Below are 18,594 nucleotides of genomic sequence, written 5' to 3'. Positions count from 1 at the left end.
ATTGTTTCTGACCATGTCTAGCCATGAGACCAGAGGTGACTAACACCAGGGTTTCCATGTGCTCTGATATTTATGAGTTCTTTTTAGAGGGTAGGTACACTTTTAATTTTAAAAAGAAAAAGAAAACAAGAGAGGATTATTGTGAGGTTGAGCCAGGTCACATTTTGTCACTTGAAAGTGAAATTGTAACAGAGTCACATCAGACCATTTTTACGGGGATGACTAATGGTTTTCTTCTCTTTCTGTTCCAGCCACACCAGCTATCCTTGGCAGAGCATCCCAGAGTCTGCAAAGAGTTAATCCAGGCCTAGGGACAAGTAAGAATTTCAGTCCTTTTTCTGTCATCAGTGATATTGTCCATGCTTTACCGTATTCAAGCTACTATTTTTTTCTCTGCCTTATTTGAGATTTGGTACCTGGATAAATGACTGATTGAATTTGCATAAATAAGCAAAAATATATATACTTTTAAAGGATGTCTTTTTCAGCTTCTCTACAAGAGGGCTTTTTCATCTCTCTAATTTGCTTGTCTTTAGAGGTTAAGTAAAGCCAAATTAATGTGAAGGGCAAAAAAAGATAAAATAATTGTGGACCAACAATTCATTTATTGAATTTAGGAACTGCCTCCTTTTACAAATCGTGTATTATGTTGTCAGTATGATTTTGAGATGTTTATTTACCTAGTGCTCTCATTGACAGTAAAGCTTTTCCTTCAACCATATCGTCTTATGATCCAAAATTCTGCCTTCAAGGGAGCTCTTCTTAAAACGCCTTTGCACATCACCCTCTTGTCCTCTGACAATTTCCCCTTCATCCCCAAGACTGAACTCAGACATCAGCTCTGTGGTGACGCTTGTCTACATCGGCTAGAACCAAAGACTTGCTCTGCCTCTGTGCTCCCAAGGAACTTTGTCCACTGCTCCATTAGAGATCCACTTCATGGTGTCTGAGCGTATATGCTGGTCCTGTGCGCAGAACTCAAACCCTCCTGTTTTAGAAGCCTCTACCATGTTCGTCTGTTCCCTAATAACCCCCTAATATGAGGGGTTAGAAAAGGGGTGGCTTTTTAGTGATGTTTGGGTTCTCCCAGCCAGTATTTTTCAAAGCCTTCACGCAGCAGATAATGTAACTTATTGCTACTTTCTGCAAGGAAATGAAAAGGAATCAGTTAAGAATGTCTTCCTATGTATAGAATGGTGGGGTCACTGTATTGTGCACCTGAAACTAATATAATACTGTATGCTAACTATACTGGAATTAAAATTAAAAACTTCAGAAAGGAGAATGTTTTACTGATGTGCATGCTCCGCCCTGCATTGGTCTCTCCTCCACACACGTAGGACTCTGCTCCTCACTTTCCCTGGAGGGGTCGTACAATTTTTCCCATTTTCTTTGTAAAGTCACGCTGGGCCTGGTTGCAATACAACCTCTGGGTATGGCAGATGTGTTGAAGAAAGTCCTGCCAAGTCATTTGGCATATGTTGATTTTCTGTCTTTGTGATAAGCAAGAATACCAATTACCCTTTCTCTGTGATATATCACAGAGATACTGACCTGCCCACACAAGGCAGAATACTATCCTTCTAGCTTCTCCTTTTCAAAAGTTAGCTCCCCTCCATCCCAGGACTGATTGGATAAAGTTACTCCCGTCCGTGGATGTGGCTACCAGTGCACACTTTTCCACAGTGCACATGCTTGGACACAGGGCCACCTTTATCATCCAAGCATCTCATTGAGATGCGACAGACCCTGGTGCTCTTATCACCTCCCTGTCACTGTATCCCAAGCGTTTAATTCTTTGCTAGGCACCCAGCCCTAACTCTGCACCCTGGGGAAGAAAGACATGAGTAAGATATTGTCCTAACATCAGCAATCTCATATTCTCACTCAGGAGATAACTTCACACACGAAGCTAGTGTTCAATGTGAACTGTCTGATCATTACGCAGTTATAATTCATACATTTCCTATGTGCATTTTTCTAAATTCTCAGATTCAAAGCAAAACCCCCATGGAGGAAAAACAAATTACACCCCCTCAGGGCAAATTCCAGGCAGAACTGACCTAACATACATAGATGCCACCACACCCCGCCAGGCCACCTGTAGTTTATTCTGGGGCTATTGTAGTAACCCCTGAGTAGCAGTCTCCCTCCTCTCCCCTTCTCCCCCCTACTCATCTCTCCCTTCTTGTATCCACCTTCCTCTGCCAATGACAATTTTAAGAACCCAACATATCACTCTGCTCTAAACAACTCAAATTTCAAACTTCAAACCTACCCCAAGCCACTGAAATCCAACATCCCTCATCCCCGCTTATAAGTCTACACTACTTAGTACTCCCCAACAACACTGTGCTTTCCCTCCCCTGGGACTTGTTCATTTCAGCCCGTCTTCTGGAACAATCCTCCTTCCACCTCACCCTGCCCGTAAATATAAATCCTGCCCGTGTTTAAGGCTCAGCCAGAACACAGTGCTTGGCCCAAAGCAGTACTTCCCTTCTCCATGTTCGTCTTCGAGGGAGATCATGCTATTTTATACCACTTTTAAGGAATATATCAAATGCTGCTTTGCAGTAGAGCTATTTGCGTATTTCTCTTATCTCCCCATCGGGATTGTGAACAGCTGGATCTTATTCAGAGTTGTGTAATTCACCAGGCCTAAAACTGTACCTTGAACATGGTACCTTGAACGGTACCTTGCATGTGAATTAATTAAATGGAAGCACCCTTCATAGCTCCCTGGTTACCCATCCTTCTCCACATTTAACAATTCCCACAAGCACCCCTTGTTATGGGGCCTCTGGGCTGGCTGGAACCCTCATGGAGGATCAGATCTCCCCACTTGTGTTAATTACACATTAATTACCCTGTTCCATTGTGGAAAGGACTCCTAGGAATCAAATGGTTTATACTCCGAGGACAGCTTCCTTACAGGCAAAGGCTACGATATGGTAACAGTAGAAGAAGGGTATGCATTGGTCAGGGTCTGACCCAAGTGTGGGCCTTTTTGTCCCCTCTGTGAAACACAGATGTTCTTTGTCTCCAGATTTAGAATCACTGCCTAAGTGCCTGCCAAACACCTCTGTACCAGGAAGCCCAAAGTCTTCTCATGATGGGTTTTCTATAGTAAGCTAGTGATGTAGGCACATTCTAACTGTTTGGACGCCCTTCACCATCAGTCCCCAGGTTCCACTTTAGGTGCGGATTGTACACCAAATTACATTGCTAAGCAGCATTGACAGACTTATATATCCTGCACATCTTTCTGAAAGAGATTTTGTTCTCTCACTTTTAAAAGCCATTCCTTTTCACTGAATTTACTGCATATTGCTGTGAGGGTGTAAATTTTGTGATCAGTGGCATTTCCACCTGAAATTAAAATGAATATCCAACCGGAGGAAAGTATTGAAGTTTCATTGACTGGCATTTGGAGCATAAATGAGTCCAAGATTTTATGAAAATGGGCATTCTGAACATAAACATAATGACCGAGGTCAGAGTTAAGTTTTGAAAGGATTCCAAAAGATTATCATCTTAGATGGGCACAACAAATGAATTGCTTACAGTTTTATAAGTTCACAAACAACTTCCTTCACATCATAAGTTACTTTTCAATAGAAACATGATTATGAGACAGAAGTTTGATACAGTCATCGTCACCTTTACATGTCCTTATCTTATGGTCTTAGCCAGACTCCTGTCCTCGTCTGCTAATTTCTCTCTGTTACCTCCTGCTTTTCCCTATTCCAAGCCATCCTGCTCTCTGCTCCCATGTTCATTCTTCCTGCCTACGTCTCATGCAGTGATTCTTATGCCTGAACACCTTCAGTAGCCCCCCACTATTTTCTACCTTATGAAGAAGCTCATCTCCTTGGCATTCAAGAAGGTCCATCATGTGGATCCTAAGTGCTTTTCTAGCCTTATCGCCCTTGTATGCTATGGATACCCACGTTCGTGTCTCTGCTTTTCCTGCTTCATTGTATCTATTCCTAATAACCCCTTCACCAGAACTTCCCTCTTCTTTCCTCTGAGTCAGGAACATCCTTCATGGATTGTTCTCTTTCAGGCATATTTCAAATATCACTTTATCCCCCAAGAGGATGAGTACTTCCATCTTGGAATCTGTGTAGGCCTTCCTTGCTTTCTCTTAAGGAAAGAGTATATAACACAGTACTTTTCAAAACTCAGCCTGTGGAGCAAGATAGCAAGACAGACTGTTTACATCCCAGATCTACCACGTACTTCCTGAGTGATCTTTCCTAAGTTTCATAAGCTCTCTGTACCTTGGCTGTTTGTTTTGTGTTTGTTTGTTTGTTTGTTCGTTTGTTTGTCTCTAAAATAGGGGTGCTAATAGTACCTACCTCATAGCTGTTGTGAGAATTATAAGTGTTGATATATTTAAAAGAGTTAGAATAGTATCTGGCCCCATGGTGTTTATTGTGTTCTCTCGTGGCCCTTATTTTATTCCAACAGGTATTAGGATTGAACTGGATGAAATGTCCTATACTCAGCTTTATTTTGGACCTTAATATCATGTCATTTGTTTCAACCTAATGGATTCTTGTGTATGCTTTCTATTCCCTTGTAATAGACTATACTATCCTCAAGGGTAGAGGCCCTATTGTATATGTCCTTGTCTCCCACAGTGCCTGACACATGCCAAGTGCTTAATGAGTAGTTTCTGGATTTTGAACACACGCACACGCACACATGTAAAAAAAATCCAGGTTTTCCCTGATAGCATAATTACTCTTTGGCTAGCACAGAGCACCTCTATGCCCTCCAGCAGGCATTTATGAAAGGAGAGGGACAAATATATACAGGAAGAAAAATTTCTCTTGTCCATTGCTATAAAAACGTATAGTCTTTCCCAAAAGCCTTCCACAGAACCTTAACTTCAGGTCATGGGACTGGTGTCATGGTCTAGTCTTGGGGTATGTCACAGGACCTCTATGTCATCACTGTGGTATTCTGTTGGCACTTCAGCCGCTGAGGGAAGCATAGCCCCACTCCTGCCTGTGACCCATCATTGCCCCCATCCAAGCTGAATGACCCTCTCAGCTTTGAGCATTCTTTTTCATCAGATATTTTCAACTTTATGGGCTTACTAGCTGACAATAGGGCTAAAATAAGCACAACACAGGGGCGTGTGTCAGAGCAGGGATGGTATCTGAGAATCTGCAGGATTTACTTCTAACAAAGAACTTGAGCTTCAGACATGCTTTAGAGAGCAGTTCTGACAATGGGTTCTGAAATTAAAGCTGACATTGAATTCTTGACAGGCTACTGTTTATAAATAAGTCAGTAAATGATTCAGTAAGTAAACACAGATTATTATGATCCCTTTTAAGGAAACAGTGTTTATGTTGGCTCTCTCTTGCACCCAGACTAGTGGTAGCCCTTCCTGACTCATAGCACTAATCTCCAGGTAACGCCAAGCATCCTACAGGTACTAGTTACACCCCCCCCTTCCTTGCTTCTCTGAAGTACGAGGAAGACAGACAGAATTATGTACTTTACACAAGATGAAATGGAGGTGCAGAGAAAAGACGTTCCTAGACCAACAAGACCAACAAGAGAGTAAAGAAGATACCGTCAGTGAAAGTACTTTGTATCTCTCCCAGGATATGCAAAATAAAGTGTAGACAATGCATATTATTGATAATTCAAATAACAGTGTTCAATTACAAGGCAAAATATGGCCTTGGCAGTGACTTTTTTCCAGCCCCAAACACCCAGCCTGCCGTTACTCCCCAGCTGTCCGTGTTTTATCATACACCGTCCTGTTTTCACATGTAATTGTTGGGAGATAAAGATTCTTTGTAAGATAAATACTAGGTCTTAACTTTTTTATCCTTCCTCAATTCCTACCAATTTGCTGAGCCACAGTCGGGGGTAGGTAGACATTTACTACTTCATCTACAAGAGAGCTGTTCTCTGTGCAGATGCATCAGCCAGTGTTAGCGGCACTGTGGGAGTGGGAAGTAAGCCTGCAGCTCAAGGCCAGCCTCCTCAAGTACTCGCAGCTCCTTACTGGTTATAAACATTTATCAAGGTCTTTTCTTTCTTCTGGAACCCAAACAATAAGAAAGTATTTAGAAATCTGTGGACATAGGCCTCTAAAAGCCTTGAATCTTAGAAGTGACTGATTTTTTTTTTAAGCCTGCAAAGGATGACTAAGCAACTCCCTAAAAATCCCAGTGGGCCCTTTGTGTGCTCTATACACCAATTTCTAGTTTGGTTTCTCTTCCAAAGCATAACACACATTTTTCAAGGATGAAATCCAAGATAAACGTTCTTTCACCCTGGGTGACCTCAGTGGGTGGTGAACACTTTTTAGACTCTAGAAAGCTAAAGCCTCCCAATGTTGGTTGTGACCTTGGAGTTCTTCTAGCCTGCAGCCTTCTGATTCACTGCTGAGTTCTTCAAAACCAACTCTGTAATTACCGCTCTCAAGAGAGCTCTGGCTTCTGCACACAGGAGCCTCTCTAGGGACAGAACCCCTGAATCTGTCATTCCAGAAGAGCCTTTGACCACACCAGCTTCTAGTTGTGATGAACAGTTTCTTCAGATAATATACACGTGTACATTGGGGGAAAAAATTTGAATTTGTTACGTAGATGTGCACTGATTTTAATACAAAGTAATCTATACACTTAGACGATACTACACCACATTTATAAAGATTCATGGAACTCAAACACACATGCCATTAAATAGTAGTTCAAATAAGAGTATGCCTCATGGCAAATATATGCAATATGAAGTAACATATTTAAGTAAGAAATAACTCAGGTGATTAATTACTAAATAAAAAATATATCACTTAGAAAAGATGTTATACAACTTTCAAAGGGCTTCTTAAAATATATGATTTCGGGCACCTGAGTGGCTCAGTCAGTTGAGTGTCTGACTCTTAATTTTGGCTCATGTCATGATCCCAGGGTCATGGGATCGAGCCCCGCATCAGGCTCTGTGCTAAACATGGACCCTGCTTAAGATTCTTTCTCTCTCTCTCCCTCTGTCCCTCCTTGACCCACCCCTCTGAAATAAAAAAAAGTTTTAAAAAAGAAAATGCCAATACTCCAAAAAAAAGAAAAAAAAGGTATGATTTAGGGGGACCTGGGTGGCTCAGTCAGTTGAGTATCTGACTCTTGATTTCAGTTGAGGTCATGATCTGAGGGTCATGGAATCAAGCCCTGCTTTGGGCTGTGCATTGCGTGTGGAGCCTGCTTAAGATTCTCTCTCACCCCTTCTGTCCCTCTCCCAGCTTGCATTCTGTCTCTCTCTCTGTCTCTCACTCTCTCTCTCTCTCTCTCTCAAAAGTATGATTTATAAGAAATTGATTTGCATGTAATTTGCAATCTGTGATACAAAATAAGCTATTTTCTTTTAAGGTCAACAATTATTTAAACTACAGGTTGGCAAACTATAGTCCCCAGACTAGATGCTTGCTTTTGTAAATAAACGTGTCTGTTTGCTTCAGATTGTCTATGGCTGCTCTGAGGATAGACTAGTCATCATGTTTGTATTGGTTGCTGTCTCTTAGTCTCCTATAGAAAATTATTTTCAATTTGATAACTGACATTAATCAGGATACTAGATTCACTATATGAATTTACTTCACAGTCAATTCTTCTGAAATACACTATATTGTAAAGTAGATTAAAAGTATCTTCTAATCAATATGGACATGTGGATTTAATTATTATTATTATTGGTGGTGGCAGTGGTGGCATTGTTATTGGTACTCTGTCAGATGAAAGCATCTGTAAATGCTCGGTGATGGATGAAACAGGCAATAATTTGCAACTCAACTGTCTGCATACATCATCATTTTCACATAATACGTATCTTCTGAAGAATTATAGTCAGTATATCACAGGGCTCTAGTGTGAGGGCAAACCTGACTTTGCAGGTCTGTAAATCTTTTATAAACTGACTGCTGCCACTGAATTCCAGCCAAAGAATAAAGACAGAAGACTCTCTTGTTAGGAAATCGTGTAATGGAAGAGACTCCTAAACCTGAAACCTCACAGCATCACCATCGATGTTAGGATTCGGATGAATAGCCTTCATGAGTCCTCGAGGTATTCTCAAGTAGCAATCGTGTGTTTACTCCTACAGGCTAACTTCTGATTTTTCATGTTTTATGGAAAAGCAGCCTTGAACACTTCTTTATTCTCTCTTAAAATTCTTTAATAAATAAGAATTTTCAAACTCCAAATTTGAATTAATGGGAAAGCAAATATTTGCAGGCGAGCCCATCTGTGGTCTGTGCTGTCGGCACACGTGGCTATGTGCACCTGTCGCTGTGAAGCTCCTGCCAGGCAAACCCCAAAGAAAGGGAGAAGCACCTGGATAGCATCCTTTCCGCTAGTGAAGCTTTTCTGTTTCTGAATTCCAAAAGCATTTGAAGTTGCCCATCTTTTGCATTAAACTCAAGTGGCTTGTGTACACCTGGTGTCTTCCCTTCTAGATTGTAAGTTATTTTGAGAGCAAGGACATAGTCTTCCTCATCTTTATATGCTCTGTCCTTTCCTTCACAATTTAAACAGGGCCTTGCACAAAATGGGAGCTTAATATTTGTCAGACTGATATCATGTGGGAGTTCCAGGAATTACCTGAGAGCAACTGCTTCTAGAAGGGAAGTGGAGGGAGAGGTGTTAGTGAAGATTATCATGATATTTGAGTTTAGCATCCCAATTCCCCCTACACACACACACACACACACACACGCACACACACACACACACACACACGCAGATGAGTAACATAACTGTTTCCTCAAACTTGAGAGCAATAGATACATTTTCCTCTTCTGCCATTTTTCTTTCTCATGGGGAAGAGAAGAAGGTCCTACGGAAGCCTTGGAAATATTTGCTCTTATCAGACAGTATTGGTTTTGGCAAACTCTTATTAGTTCCAGTTGATGTCATAGGCTATCTGAGGAGGACTTTAGGGTTTGGGAGTGGAGACCACAGGTTGCCTTCTGTGTATGCCCCCAGCATCCTGCCAATATGCCACGAGCTCCAACTTACCCAGCTATAAACGAAGGTGTCAACAGCTGTCTTTAAGGGTCATTGTGAGGAGCAAATAGGTACATAGAAAAATTCCTGGCACAAAATAGGTATGGAATACTTGTTAGCTATTTTATGATCTTTACTACTGCTGTCACTGCAGAGTGGTAGAAAGAGCGGTAGTGGCCTGGGCCCCCGGAAGTACCCTCCCCCCCTCCTGACCCCACTCACCAAAGCTTATCTCCAATTTAAGTTCATTTCTACTGGGGGTGGGGGGCAGTAGGAAAGAGGCTTGATCTTATATAGTATATCTCACACCTGAGATATACTATATAAGTATAAGGGGAATGTTTGTATCGCCCAGTTTGAGAAAAATTGATTTAACAAATAAATTTTAATGTTATGGACCTGTCTTTTTCATTCTGCTTTAATCTCTTAAAAAAGTGCAAAACTTAATTTCATGGCCTGAGAGGCCCTCGTCCCAGAAGCCCTGCTTTTGGGTCCTGCCACAAGCACCGCCATCTGGACTGCCTGTTTAAGCCAGGGAAGCAGGGGGCATTGGAAGGGAAGCCTGAGGGGTTTGCCACACTCTAGACACCAGAGGACAAGACGTGGGCTCCGGGCAAGAGCCTCTTCCTAAGGAAGAGGGTGCTGGGGAAGAGAGCAAAAGGGCAGCCTGAAGCCCAGCCTACTTGCTTCGCAGGCAGGATTAGGTAAAATGTTTGGCACCTAGTGAAATGTTACTGCCTTTCCTTCCTCTTTTCCCTGAAAGACTGTCCTTAGGCATAGACAAGAGATGAGGCTGTACAGATCACCAAAGTGTGTGTCATCGAAGCAAACTGTCTACTTTTCCAAAAAGCATCTTTACCCCCTACTAGACTAAACTCAGTCCCAAGGAACATTTACTATCAGGATGATTCATTTGACAATAATCGTGTGCTGTTTTATTGTTAGGATTCTCTTATATGGAGTCACTAACTTAAAATTTGTTTTTGCTTCAGGAGTTCAGCTCTAAGGAGGCTTCCTGGATCAAATTTCACAGCCGCAACAAATAATACATTAACTAGTGGTGACATACTCAGGCCAGCACCTATGACAGCCCATTCGACTCACGCTACAGGTGAACTGTGGCTGTGCCGGAGCATTGGAGCAGGAGCTCAATGGAACAGAAAGAGGGGGGATAATTTCCACCCTACTTCATGACACCTCACTATCCCTACCCACTGTCTCCCCCTATGCCCTACTCTAAATACCCTGACTTTCTTGGATGAAGGCAAAAATTGTGAATTAGATGAAATTTTTCTTTGGTGCCTTCCCCCAAATTTAGTTTGTGACTGAACAATCTTGGCTAAACCATGACTAAATAATCTCTTAGGGTATAGTCAGCCTCGATGTGAGTTTTCAAACCAGAATAACACATGCCAACTCCTTCCTGCCCTGCATACCTCCCCCTGTTGAGGTTTTTATAAAAGCAGGTACCTTGTTATTAGTCATCAATTATTGCCAGGACAAGAGAGGAGCCTCCAGCTCCTTTTGGAGATACCCAAAGCCTGGGAGATAAGTATATCAAAAAGATACCTGGGGAAGCTAGGCTGCTAAGAAAGAGAACAACTAAGAAAAGAAATAAAATATTTTCATATGGACAGAGTCTGGGATGAAAGAAGCAGCCTTTTCAGGCAGCTGAGTGAAAGAAGCAAACTGAGTCCAGAAGGATTAGAAGTCTTAGGAGACCAAGATTTCCCAACTACCAAAAAAAGGGAAGCTCAGCTTTATTTGGGCTGCAAAATGAGAATTCCCTTCAAGTGAGATCATATGATTCATCGGACAAAAGCTGGTCTCCCTCCCCTGTTTGAGCCCGTAAATCCTTTCCTCTACTCACACAGCCTTGACCACTGTCACCACCTGTAACAGTTCTAACGTACCTCTTAAGGGATGGCCCATAAATATTTTTTTCTGGACTACTTTCTTTGAAAAACAGAGACCTGGAGATAAAGGGCTGGAGGCTTGGTTGGTGCATCCAGAGCCACAGCCACAGACTAAAATCCTAACAGGATGTCAATATAAGCAGGTGACTAACCCTTCAACCCCCAAGATCCTAAAATGCTGGTTCTTGGTGAGTGTCTCCATCAGAATCACCTGTGGACATTTTCAATAAATACAAATGCCAGAGGTCTCAGACCTGCATTGATGGAGCTCATAGGTATTGTATTAGTTTCCTGAGACTGCTGTAACAAAGTACCATAACCCTGGTGGCTTAAAACAACAGAAATTTATTCTCTCACAGTTATGGAGGCAACAAGTCAAATATCAAGGTGTCATCACTGTTTATTCTCTCTGGAGGCCCTGAGGGAGAATCTGTTCCATGCCTCTCTCTCCTCGGTTCTAGAAACTGCTGCCAATCCTTGATGGTCCTTGGTTCGTAGATGTATCACTTCATTCTCTGTCTCCATCTTCACAGGCCTCTCCCCGGTCTCTGTGTCTGTTCTCCTTTTCTGTCTCTTATAAGGATACCCATCATTGAATTTGGAGCTGTAACCTAGGATAATCTCATTCTGAGATCCTTACCTTAATTATATCAGCAAAGACCCTTTTTCAAACAAAGATCACATTTCACAGGTACTAGGGATTAGGATTTTGACATATGTTTGAAGGATACAATTTAACCCACTACACATATATATGAAAAAAAAATCCCCTCCAAAAATGATACTCTGCACACTCCTGCAAAGAACTCTGTCCTTCATGTATTAGCCCACCATTTCCCCAGTGCTTAGGAAATACTAGGCCATGCAGAGTTAAACAGGCTTCTTTACTGCAGAACTACTCAGATTCTCTAATCTGCTTGGGTGCATTATGATTGTCCCAGAAAAAGAAAAAAAAATGGCACTTCCTGAAAATAGTTGATTGGGGAACTTCTTTTCAAGGGATTATCTATTACTGCTTCAGTGGCCACCGGTGCTCAGGGGAGCACAGGCTGCAGGTAACTGGCACTTTCACAGCTCTGGTCAGTGATTTGGGCATGCTGCGGGTCTAGCATGTGAGTGTTCAGACATTTAGGGTGTACTGATCCCTCTCTGAGTATGAGTGCATCCTTCAGTAAATATCCACCGGGGTTGTCTGGAAAGTTTGTGTATGTGTGTGGATTTTTAGATGTCATCTAGTCTCTGGTCTTGCCTTCTGCTATTTTCGGAGGGATTGTGATGATAGAGTGGAGAAAGGGGGAATGGAAAAGGAAAGGTAGCCAACATTACACAATGTGCATTTTTTTTTCTCCAAAATGCCCAGAATAGCCGAAAAAGGAGAAATGACTTCATCATTTTTATTCCTGTAATTCCAGTCTGTGAACAATGGCATCAAAATGTGATTCATCAGTAAGTTCATAGCAATATATTGTTTTAAATGGTCACCTTTGGAGGTTACAAGGGTATGTACTCATTAGTCTAAAAATTGATACATCAAGGGAAATACGCTATTTCTTTGAATTTTTTGTATGAATTGCATTTCAGGGTAACTGAATCGTTGGTGAAGAAATGTTTTCTTCTTGTGTCTCTCTCTTGCTAATATACATTAGCTAGCATGTGTATGTGTATATAAATATGAATATGTGTATGAATATGTATGTATAGATGAAATGGTAGGATTAGAAATCACCAGTTTAGAACCCCTAATGAAATTATAGATTTAGGCAAGGTTGTCCGTGAATGATAAAATACTTCGGTGAACTCTGTTCTGGGTGATTCAGGCTGACAACACTTTGAACCCAGGTCAATCTTACCAACATCTGATATCATATGTCCCTGACACAGGGGTTTGCCACACCACCCATGATAGACTCCTTCTGTGAGTGTTAAGCTGAATTACATTAAGCCTCTAGGTCTTACTGCCTGTTTATAGGAAATAAGAGGCATAGAGGAACATTGTAAATGACTCTAAGATGCAATAAGCTGAAGGAAAATATCCTCAACCAAAAAAAATCACAGAATAAAAAGAAGAGAGAAGAAATATCATGGATTTGAACAGGCAAGACATTGTGTGGGCCTAGTTTGCATCCTGATTCAAACAAATGAATTGTCAAAAGACATTTTTAAAAATATTTTTTAGAAATTTGAGCACAGACTGGGCATTTAGTGGTATTGAGGGATCATTATTAATTTGTTAGGTATAATATTCATATTAATTTTTTATTTTCTATTTTTTTTTTAATGTTTATTTATTTTTGAGACAGAGAGAGACAGAGCATGAACAGGGGAGGGTCAGAGAGAGGGAGACACAGAATCAGAAGCAGGCTCCAGGCTCCAAGCTGCCAGCACAGAGCCCGATGCGGGGCTTGAACTCACGGACTGTGAGATCATGACCTGAGCCAAAGTCAGATGCTTAACCGACTGAGCCACCCAGGCGCCCCATTAATTTTTTAACAGGAGTGTCTTTATTAGCTTTTAGAGATAGCCATGTAGTTATGGCTAAAAGCAGATGACCAAAAAATAGATAAACTACACAAAACAGGACTGGTAAAATGCTAATAATATGTCAAGCTGGGTGATGAATATATGTTTTATTGTTGTTATTATTAATAATAATATACATGGTTTTACTAGTGTTACTCTTATTATTATTTAACATGGTTCACTAAGCCAGGCTCTCTATTTTTGTGTGTATGTGCATGTTTTTATCTGTTTGTGTGTATTTCCATAATAAAAATAGAGTAATACCTCATAAACAATCTCAACCCCCATCCCCTAGTAAAGACAATGCATATTCCCAGTGAGACCCATGAAATTAGCCTTACTAGTGACCAGAGTGTTATCTCTCTGAAAAGTAGGAAAGACCCTCATAAGAACACATCAGTTGAGAGAACTGCTGTAGGAAAAACCAGAAAATGTTTGCATTCTGGCTAACTAGACATTAATGTGTTACTCTGCACGGTGTAATCATGAGGGTTGATGTTGAAAGGTGTCCTTGGTTTCAGTTGGCAAGGAAAAATATAAACGACTTGGCTAAAATTTAAGGCTGTGGTTCTAAGTCGTATTTGAGCTCAAGTTTGGAAGATTTCATTGCTGCTATTACCTAGTGTGATGTTATTTGCTTGCACACCAGCTCTGCTCTAGGTCTGACACTGGTGCAAACATTTTCCTAAGCTGAAGTCACATTATAGTAAACACTGCTGTATACAAGTAGAGATTCTGAGACGATATGGCCACAGAGCATTTACATTCTGCCCCCGTGGGTTAGCCTCTCACCATTCATAAAACAAGAAATAGGAAAGATAACCAACAGGCTTTTGATTAAGTCACAAATCAAAAAGAAAGAGAAAGAAGAGAGAACGAGTTAGTTGCAATTTTCTAAATGGAGTCTTTTTCTCATTTCTACTTTCTAGCTATTTTCTCTTAAAGCCACAGCTTGAAGGCTTGCCATTTACAAGCCTACAGAGAACATTTGGAATATGGCCAGCCACCCCTGCCCTTGTCCATGCCACATGGCCTGCTTTCTCCCCAGTCATCTCTGCACAATGTCCCAAGTCGGGAGCCTAGAGGCTGAAAGCAGTGCAGGTAACATAGTCATTCAAGTTCACATAAATAAGAAGGAATCCAAATGATAACCAAAAATAATAGAATTTCATTTCCAGGACTCTTCAGTTAGCTTAATGTTGCTGACTGATTTCTAGGAGCCCTAGGCTCAGCTCTTAGATGTCTCAGAACCAAGGAGAGGATCATTTATACAATATGCATTTGCTTATTGGCCTAAAAGCTTTCAAAATTTATTCATAACCTGGCCTACACCTATTCTAATAAAAAGAACAAAACCCCATATACTTGGGAAATAATCCCTAAAATACAGTCACAAGACATGTACCTAGATATGTCTTCCCACCAAGTCATCCTTTACGGTTGACCACAGTGTTGTCTCCTGTTCTTCCTACACTTAAGGTTCCACGGAGCAGGACGAGGCAAAGAGCGTCAAGGTTTTATGAAACATTTTAAAACAGAGGCTTTGGACAAGCAAGTGAGAGGTGCACTGAAAATGCAGTATCTGTCTCGGCCTCTCTCAGTGTCACAGAATTGACAGGTGCTGTCTCCTAGCTGACTACCAACGGACCCAGCAAACATAATCCCAGCATGTTCCACTCACTTCCCATTTCTCTCTTTGCCAGACTGAGTCCGTACCCATATAGTAAGAAAATGGTAGCTTTCAGTCTACACCCGACTGAGGGTTGGACATGCCAGCTAATACGGATAAGTCTCCAGTCCCTCCTAGTAAAAGCAAAAGCTTTCTTTTTATTCATCCAGGTAAATAGTCAAAAGACAAGTTTAAAATAGATTATAGTTAAGTTCCACGAGGACAGAGATTTTTGCCTTGTTCCTTGCTATGTACTTGGTACCCAGAACTGGCCCATATGGCAATGAATGAAATATATCTTAGAGGAATGAATGTCCCGCAGGACAGAAGTTTTCTGTGTTTGGATGAGTCATCATCATGTAGCTTCAGAGCCTAGATAGAACATACTGCCACGATGTTGATCCTGCAGACGGACTTGGAGTGCTTGGGCATGATGTGCAGCAAAGCAAATCAAGTGAGGACATCCTCTAGGCCCCACAGGGGCCACCAGCATGTTGGTCTCCATCACCTTACCCATCCTAGATTTTCAAATTAGGAGTCATTGTGGCAGCCAGACCAGGAATTCTCATATTGGGGTTTGGGGTTTTTATTTTCTTTTTTGACTTCTAGGTATCCAAAATTGTTGTTTGGAGAAGTATATTCAGACCATGACTCTTCCATTACCACACATTTCTGTTACCAACAGAGGAGGTAACTGAATCACTTAAAATGAAGCAATTCCATCCTCTTTAGTACTCTATAAACGTAGTCTTAGCTTTGACTGTAATTATAGTGGATGGTGCTGCTGAGAAAATGGTGTAATTATAACATTACGGTTGAGAACCATCTGACTAGAAAACACTGAGCTGCACTGTGTAAGGTTTAAGACGGGATTTGGGTCCTTTTTTTCATTATGAGTGAGACTAATTAGCCAACTGCAACCAAGAGCTTTGTGGTATGATATTAATACTATAAGAAAATTAAAAGCCTAAGTAAAAATGACGGGAAAACCTGATGCTTTTCTTTAACTTTCACATGTTCTTAGAAGATCTTATATGAAAGTATAAAGAAGAGTGGAAAAAAAAAATAAAGAAGAGTGGAGGGGCTTACCAACTTTCAGGACGCATGAGTGAAATAACAAGGGGATAGCTTAGAAAAATCAGCACTCTAGCTGGCTTCTCCCCTCTCCCCTCCAGGCAAAAGGATCTTACACAAGTATATCAAGTGCCTAAAGTTTTATTTCCCTGAATATGGCTTTTTCCCCCTCTTGAATAGACTTACCCAATGGTCCAAGATTTTATGCTACCATAACTTTTTAAAAAAGTGTTCTGTATCTTGGTTTGGATATGGATGACACTGCGTGTTTTTGTCGAGTCATTGAAATGTAAACTTAAATTTATGCTTTGCACTATGTGTAAAGTACCTTGATTTAAAAAGCGTTTTTAAGTTTTTAAAGACCAGAGATTTCCAGCAACAAGAATAAGTAGAAAGAGCATAGTTAGAAAACCTGGCCTGGTGTACCTGCTCCACCATATAAAAGTCATGGACCTCTTGAAGCCTATGTCTTTCTTTTCAAAAATAGAAATATATATATGTATTTATTTTTAAAGTTTATTTTTATTTATTTTGAAAGAGATACAAAGAGCAAGGAGCGGAGGGGCAGAGAGAGAGGGAGACAGAATCCCAAGCAGTCTCCATGCTGTCAGCACAGAGCCCGATGCGGGGGTCAAACTCACGAACACTGAGATCATGACCTGAGTCAAAAACCAAGAGTCGGATGCTTAACTGACTGGGACACCCAGGCACCCCCAAAATGCAAATATTTATATTTACACTCTCACCTTCACAAGGATCAGGTATGACAATGATGTGCACATTGCTTCCAAGTGTTCTGGGACTCTGTAACTCATAAGGAGTTCTCAGGTTTCCTCTCAAAGGAGAGGAAATTATGGGTTGCTCCAAATAGTGAAACAGGGTGGCAAAGAATCTCTGTCATGTGACTAGGTCTGGTTATTTTTTCTGGTGAAGGGGGACATGGCTGGCAGTGCAAGTTGTGTGTGTGTGTGTGTGTGTGTGTGTGTGTGTGTGTGTGTGTGTTGGAGGATGAAAGGGAAAATAATTTGTCTTCCTGGCTTCATCTCTACTCCTGGCTTTTCCTAGAGTCTTATTCCTCTCTTTGCCCCAAGCCTGGAAACAGGGACTCCTCACCCTCCTTGGTTCATAAACATCAGAAAGCTGAGATTTCATTTGGCCTTCTCTTACCCTACTCCCTTGGTCTATGAATGTTCTACATGTCTAACAATAACAATAACAATAAGGAAAAGAAATCAAAATAAATGGAAATATTTCCTGTGCACGGCTGCCTGCAGATTTGGGTTGTTGCACTTAGCTTACTTGGTAGTGTCCTCAATAAACCGTGACAAACTGCAGTACCTGTAGCTCTCGAGATCTTGCCTCTTAAAACTGACCAATATTTGTTGTTCCTGGAATCAGTAATGATAATCTCTCTCATCTGAGAGGTTCAGAAAGCACAAGTGATTTTCCTAAAACTTCCTTCAGATGAGAGTATTTGAAAAATGAAACTCAAAGGCACAGCCCTCTTAGAAGTCTTGCCGAAGCACTCAGACAGGCATGGCTTGAATCATGACGTTGCTGGTCACTTAGCTGTGGGATTTTGGACGAGTCACTTAACCTCTGAGCCTCAAACTGCTGATCTGTAAACAAGGATAAATACAACCAACTTCGTAAGCATGCATGAAAGTTTCCACTGAGCCGATGTTAGTTTCCTTCCTTTTTGCTCTCCAGCTCTGAAAATGCAGTGGTGCAGGAAGCCATTAACATTTCATTAACACAAGTGAAAAGTATATAAATGTATCAACCCCAAGATCTGAGGTCCTACAGGATACTTTTTAAAAGGGATTTGGAATTTGGAATTTTCTAAATGGAATAAGGACTGTTTGTAAAATAATAATAACTAATTTAAAATAAACAAACAAAATACCTTAATTAGTGAACCTGGGGAGAATAAACTGAAGTTTAATATTCAGCAAAAGAGGAAATTATCAAACTAATAAGGTACAGGGCCCTTGATATTTGCAAAGTAATACAGAGCCATAAAACCCCATTTAAGAGGAGACAAAGCCAAAAAGTCTGGTTCTTTTTGAAGAGCTCTTGAAAACAGACATCTGGAAAATTATGGTCTACTCCCTGGACCTTATTTCCTACTCTGGATAAGCAACCTTCTGAAGCACAAAAAGAACAGCCAGAGTAAGTAAAGGAGATGAAATGATTTATCAGAACTAGTTAAAATAATTAAATCTGAAAAGCATGATCCTGGACATGGAGTAGGGTAATTTCTGCAGTCTTTTTGAAAATAAAGTAGCCCAATACAAGGATTTTGTTTGACTGCTATAAAGCAGTGTGACAGGTTGAGAAAACAGAATGTTCTGAAAATCCTGTTTATTTGGGGGGTAAGCCAGCC

At 40.9% G+C, this 18,594-nt stretch overlaps 1 protein-coding gene across 1 annotated transcript in view; it reads left to right on the top strand.

The window, feature by feature from the left end:
• Positions 1–18,594, top strand: part of GHR (growth hormone receptor) — a 143,774-nt gene that overhangs the window by 68,116 nt on the left and 57,064 nt on the right. Inside the window, exon 2 of the mRNA XM_047073776.1 lies at positions 252–317. Within this exon, the coding sequence (XP_046929732.1) occupies positions 252–317 (66 nt within the window). The remainder of the gene's footprint in view (positions 1–251; positions 318–18,594) is intronic.

Source organism: Lynx rufus, unplaced genomic scaffold (genome assembly GCF_022079265.1).
Source record: "Lynx rufus isolate CCGP_SWC_20201006 ecotype Redwood Valley unplaced genomic scaffold, mLynRuf1.p SCAF_1, whole genome shotgun sequence".
NCBI lineage: Eukaryota > Metazoa > Chordata > Mammalia > Carnivora > Felidae > Lynx > Lynx rufus.
Note: the sequence above shows the minus strand (reverse complement) of the source record. Positions and strands in the feature narration are given on the sequence as shown.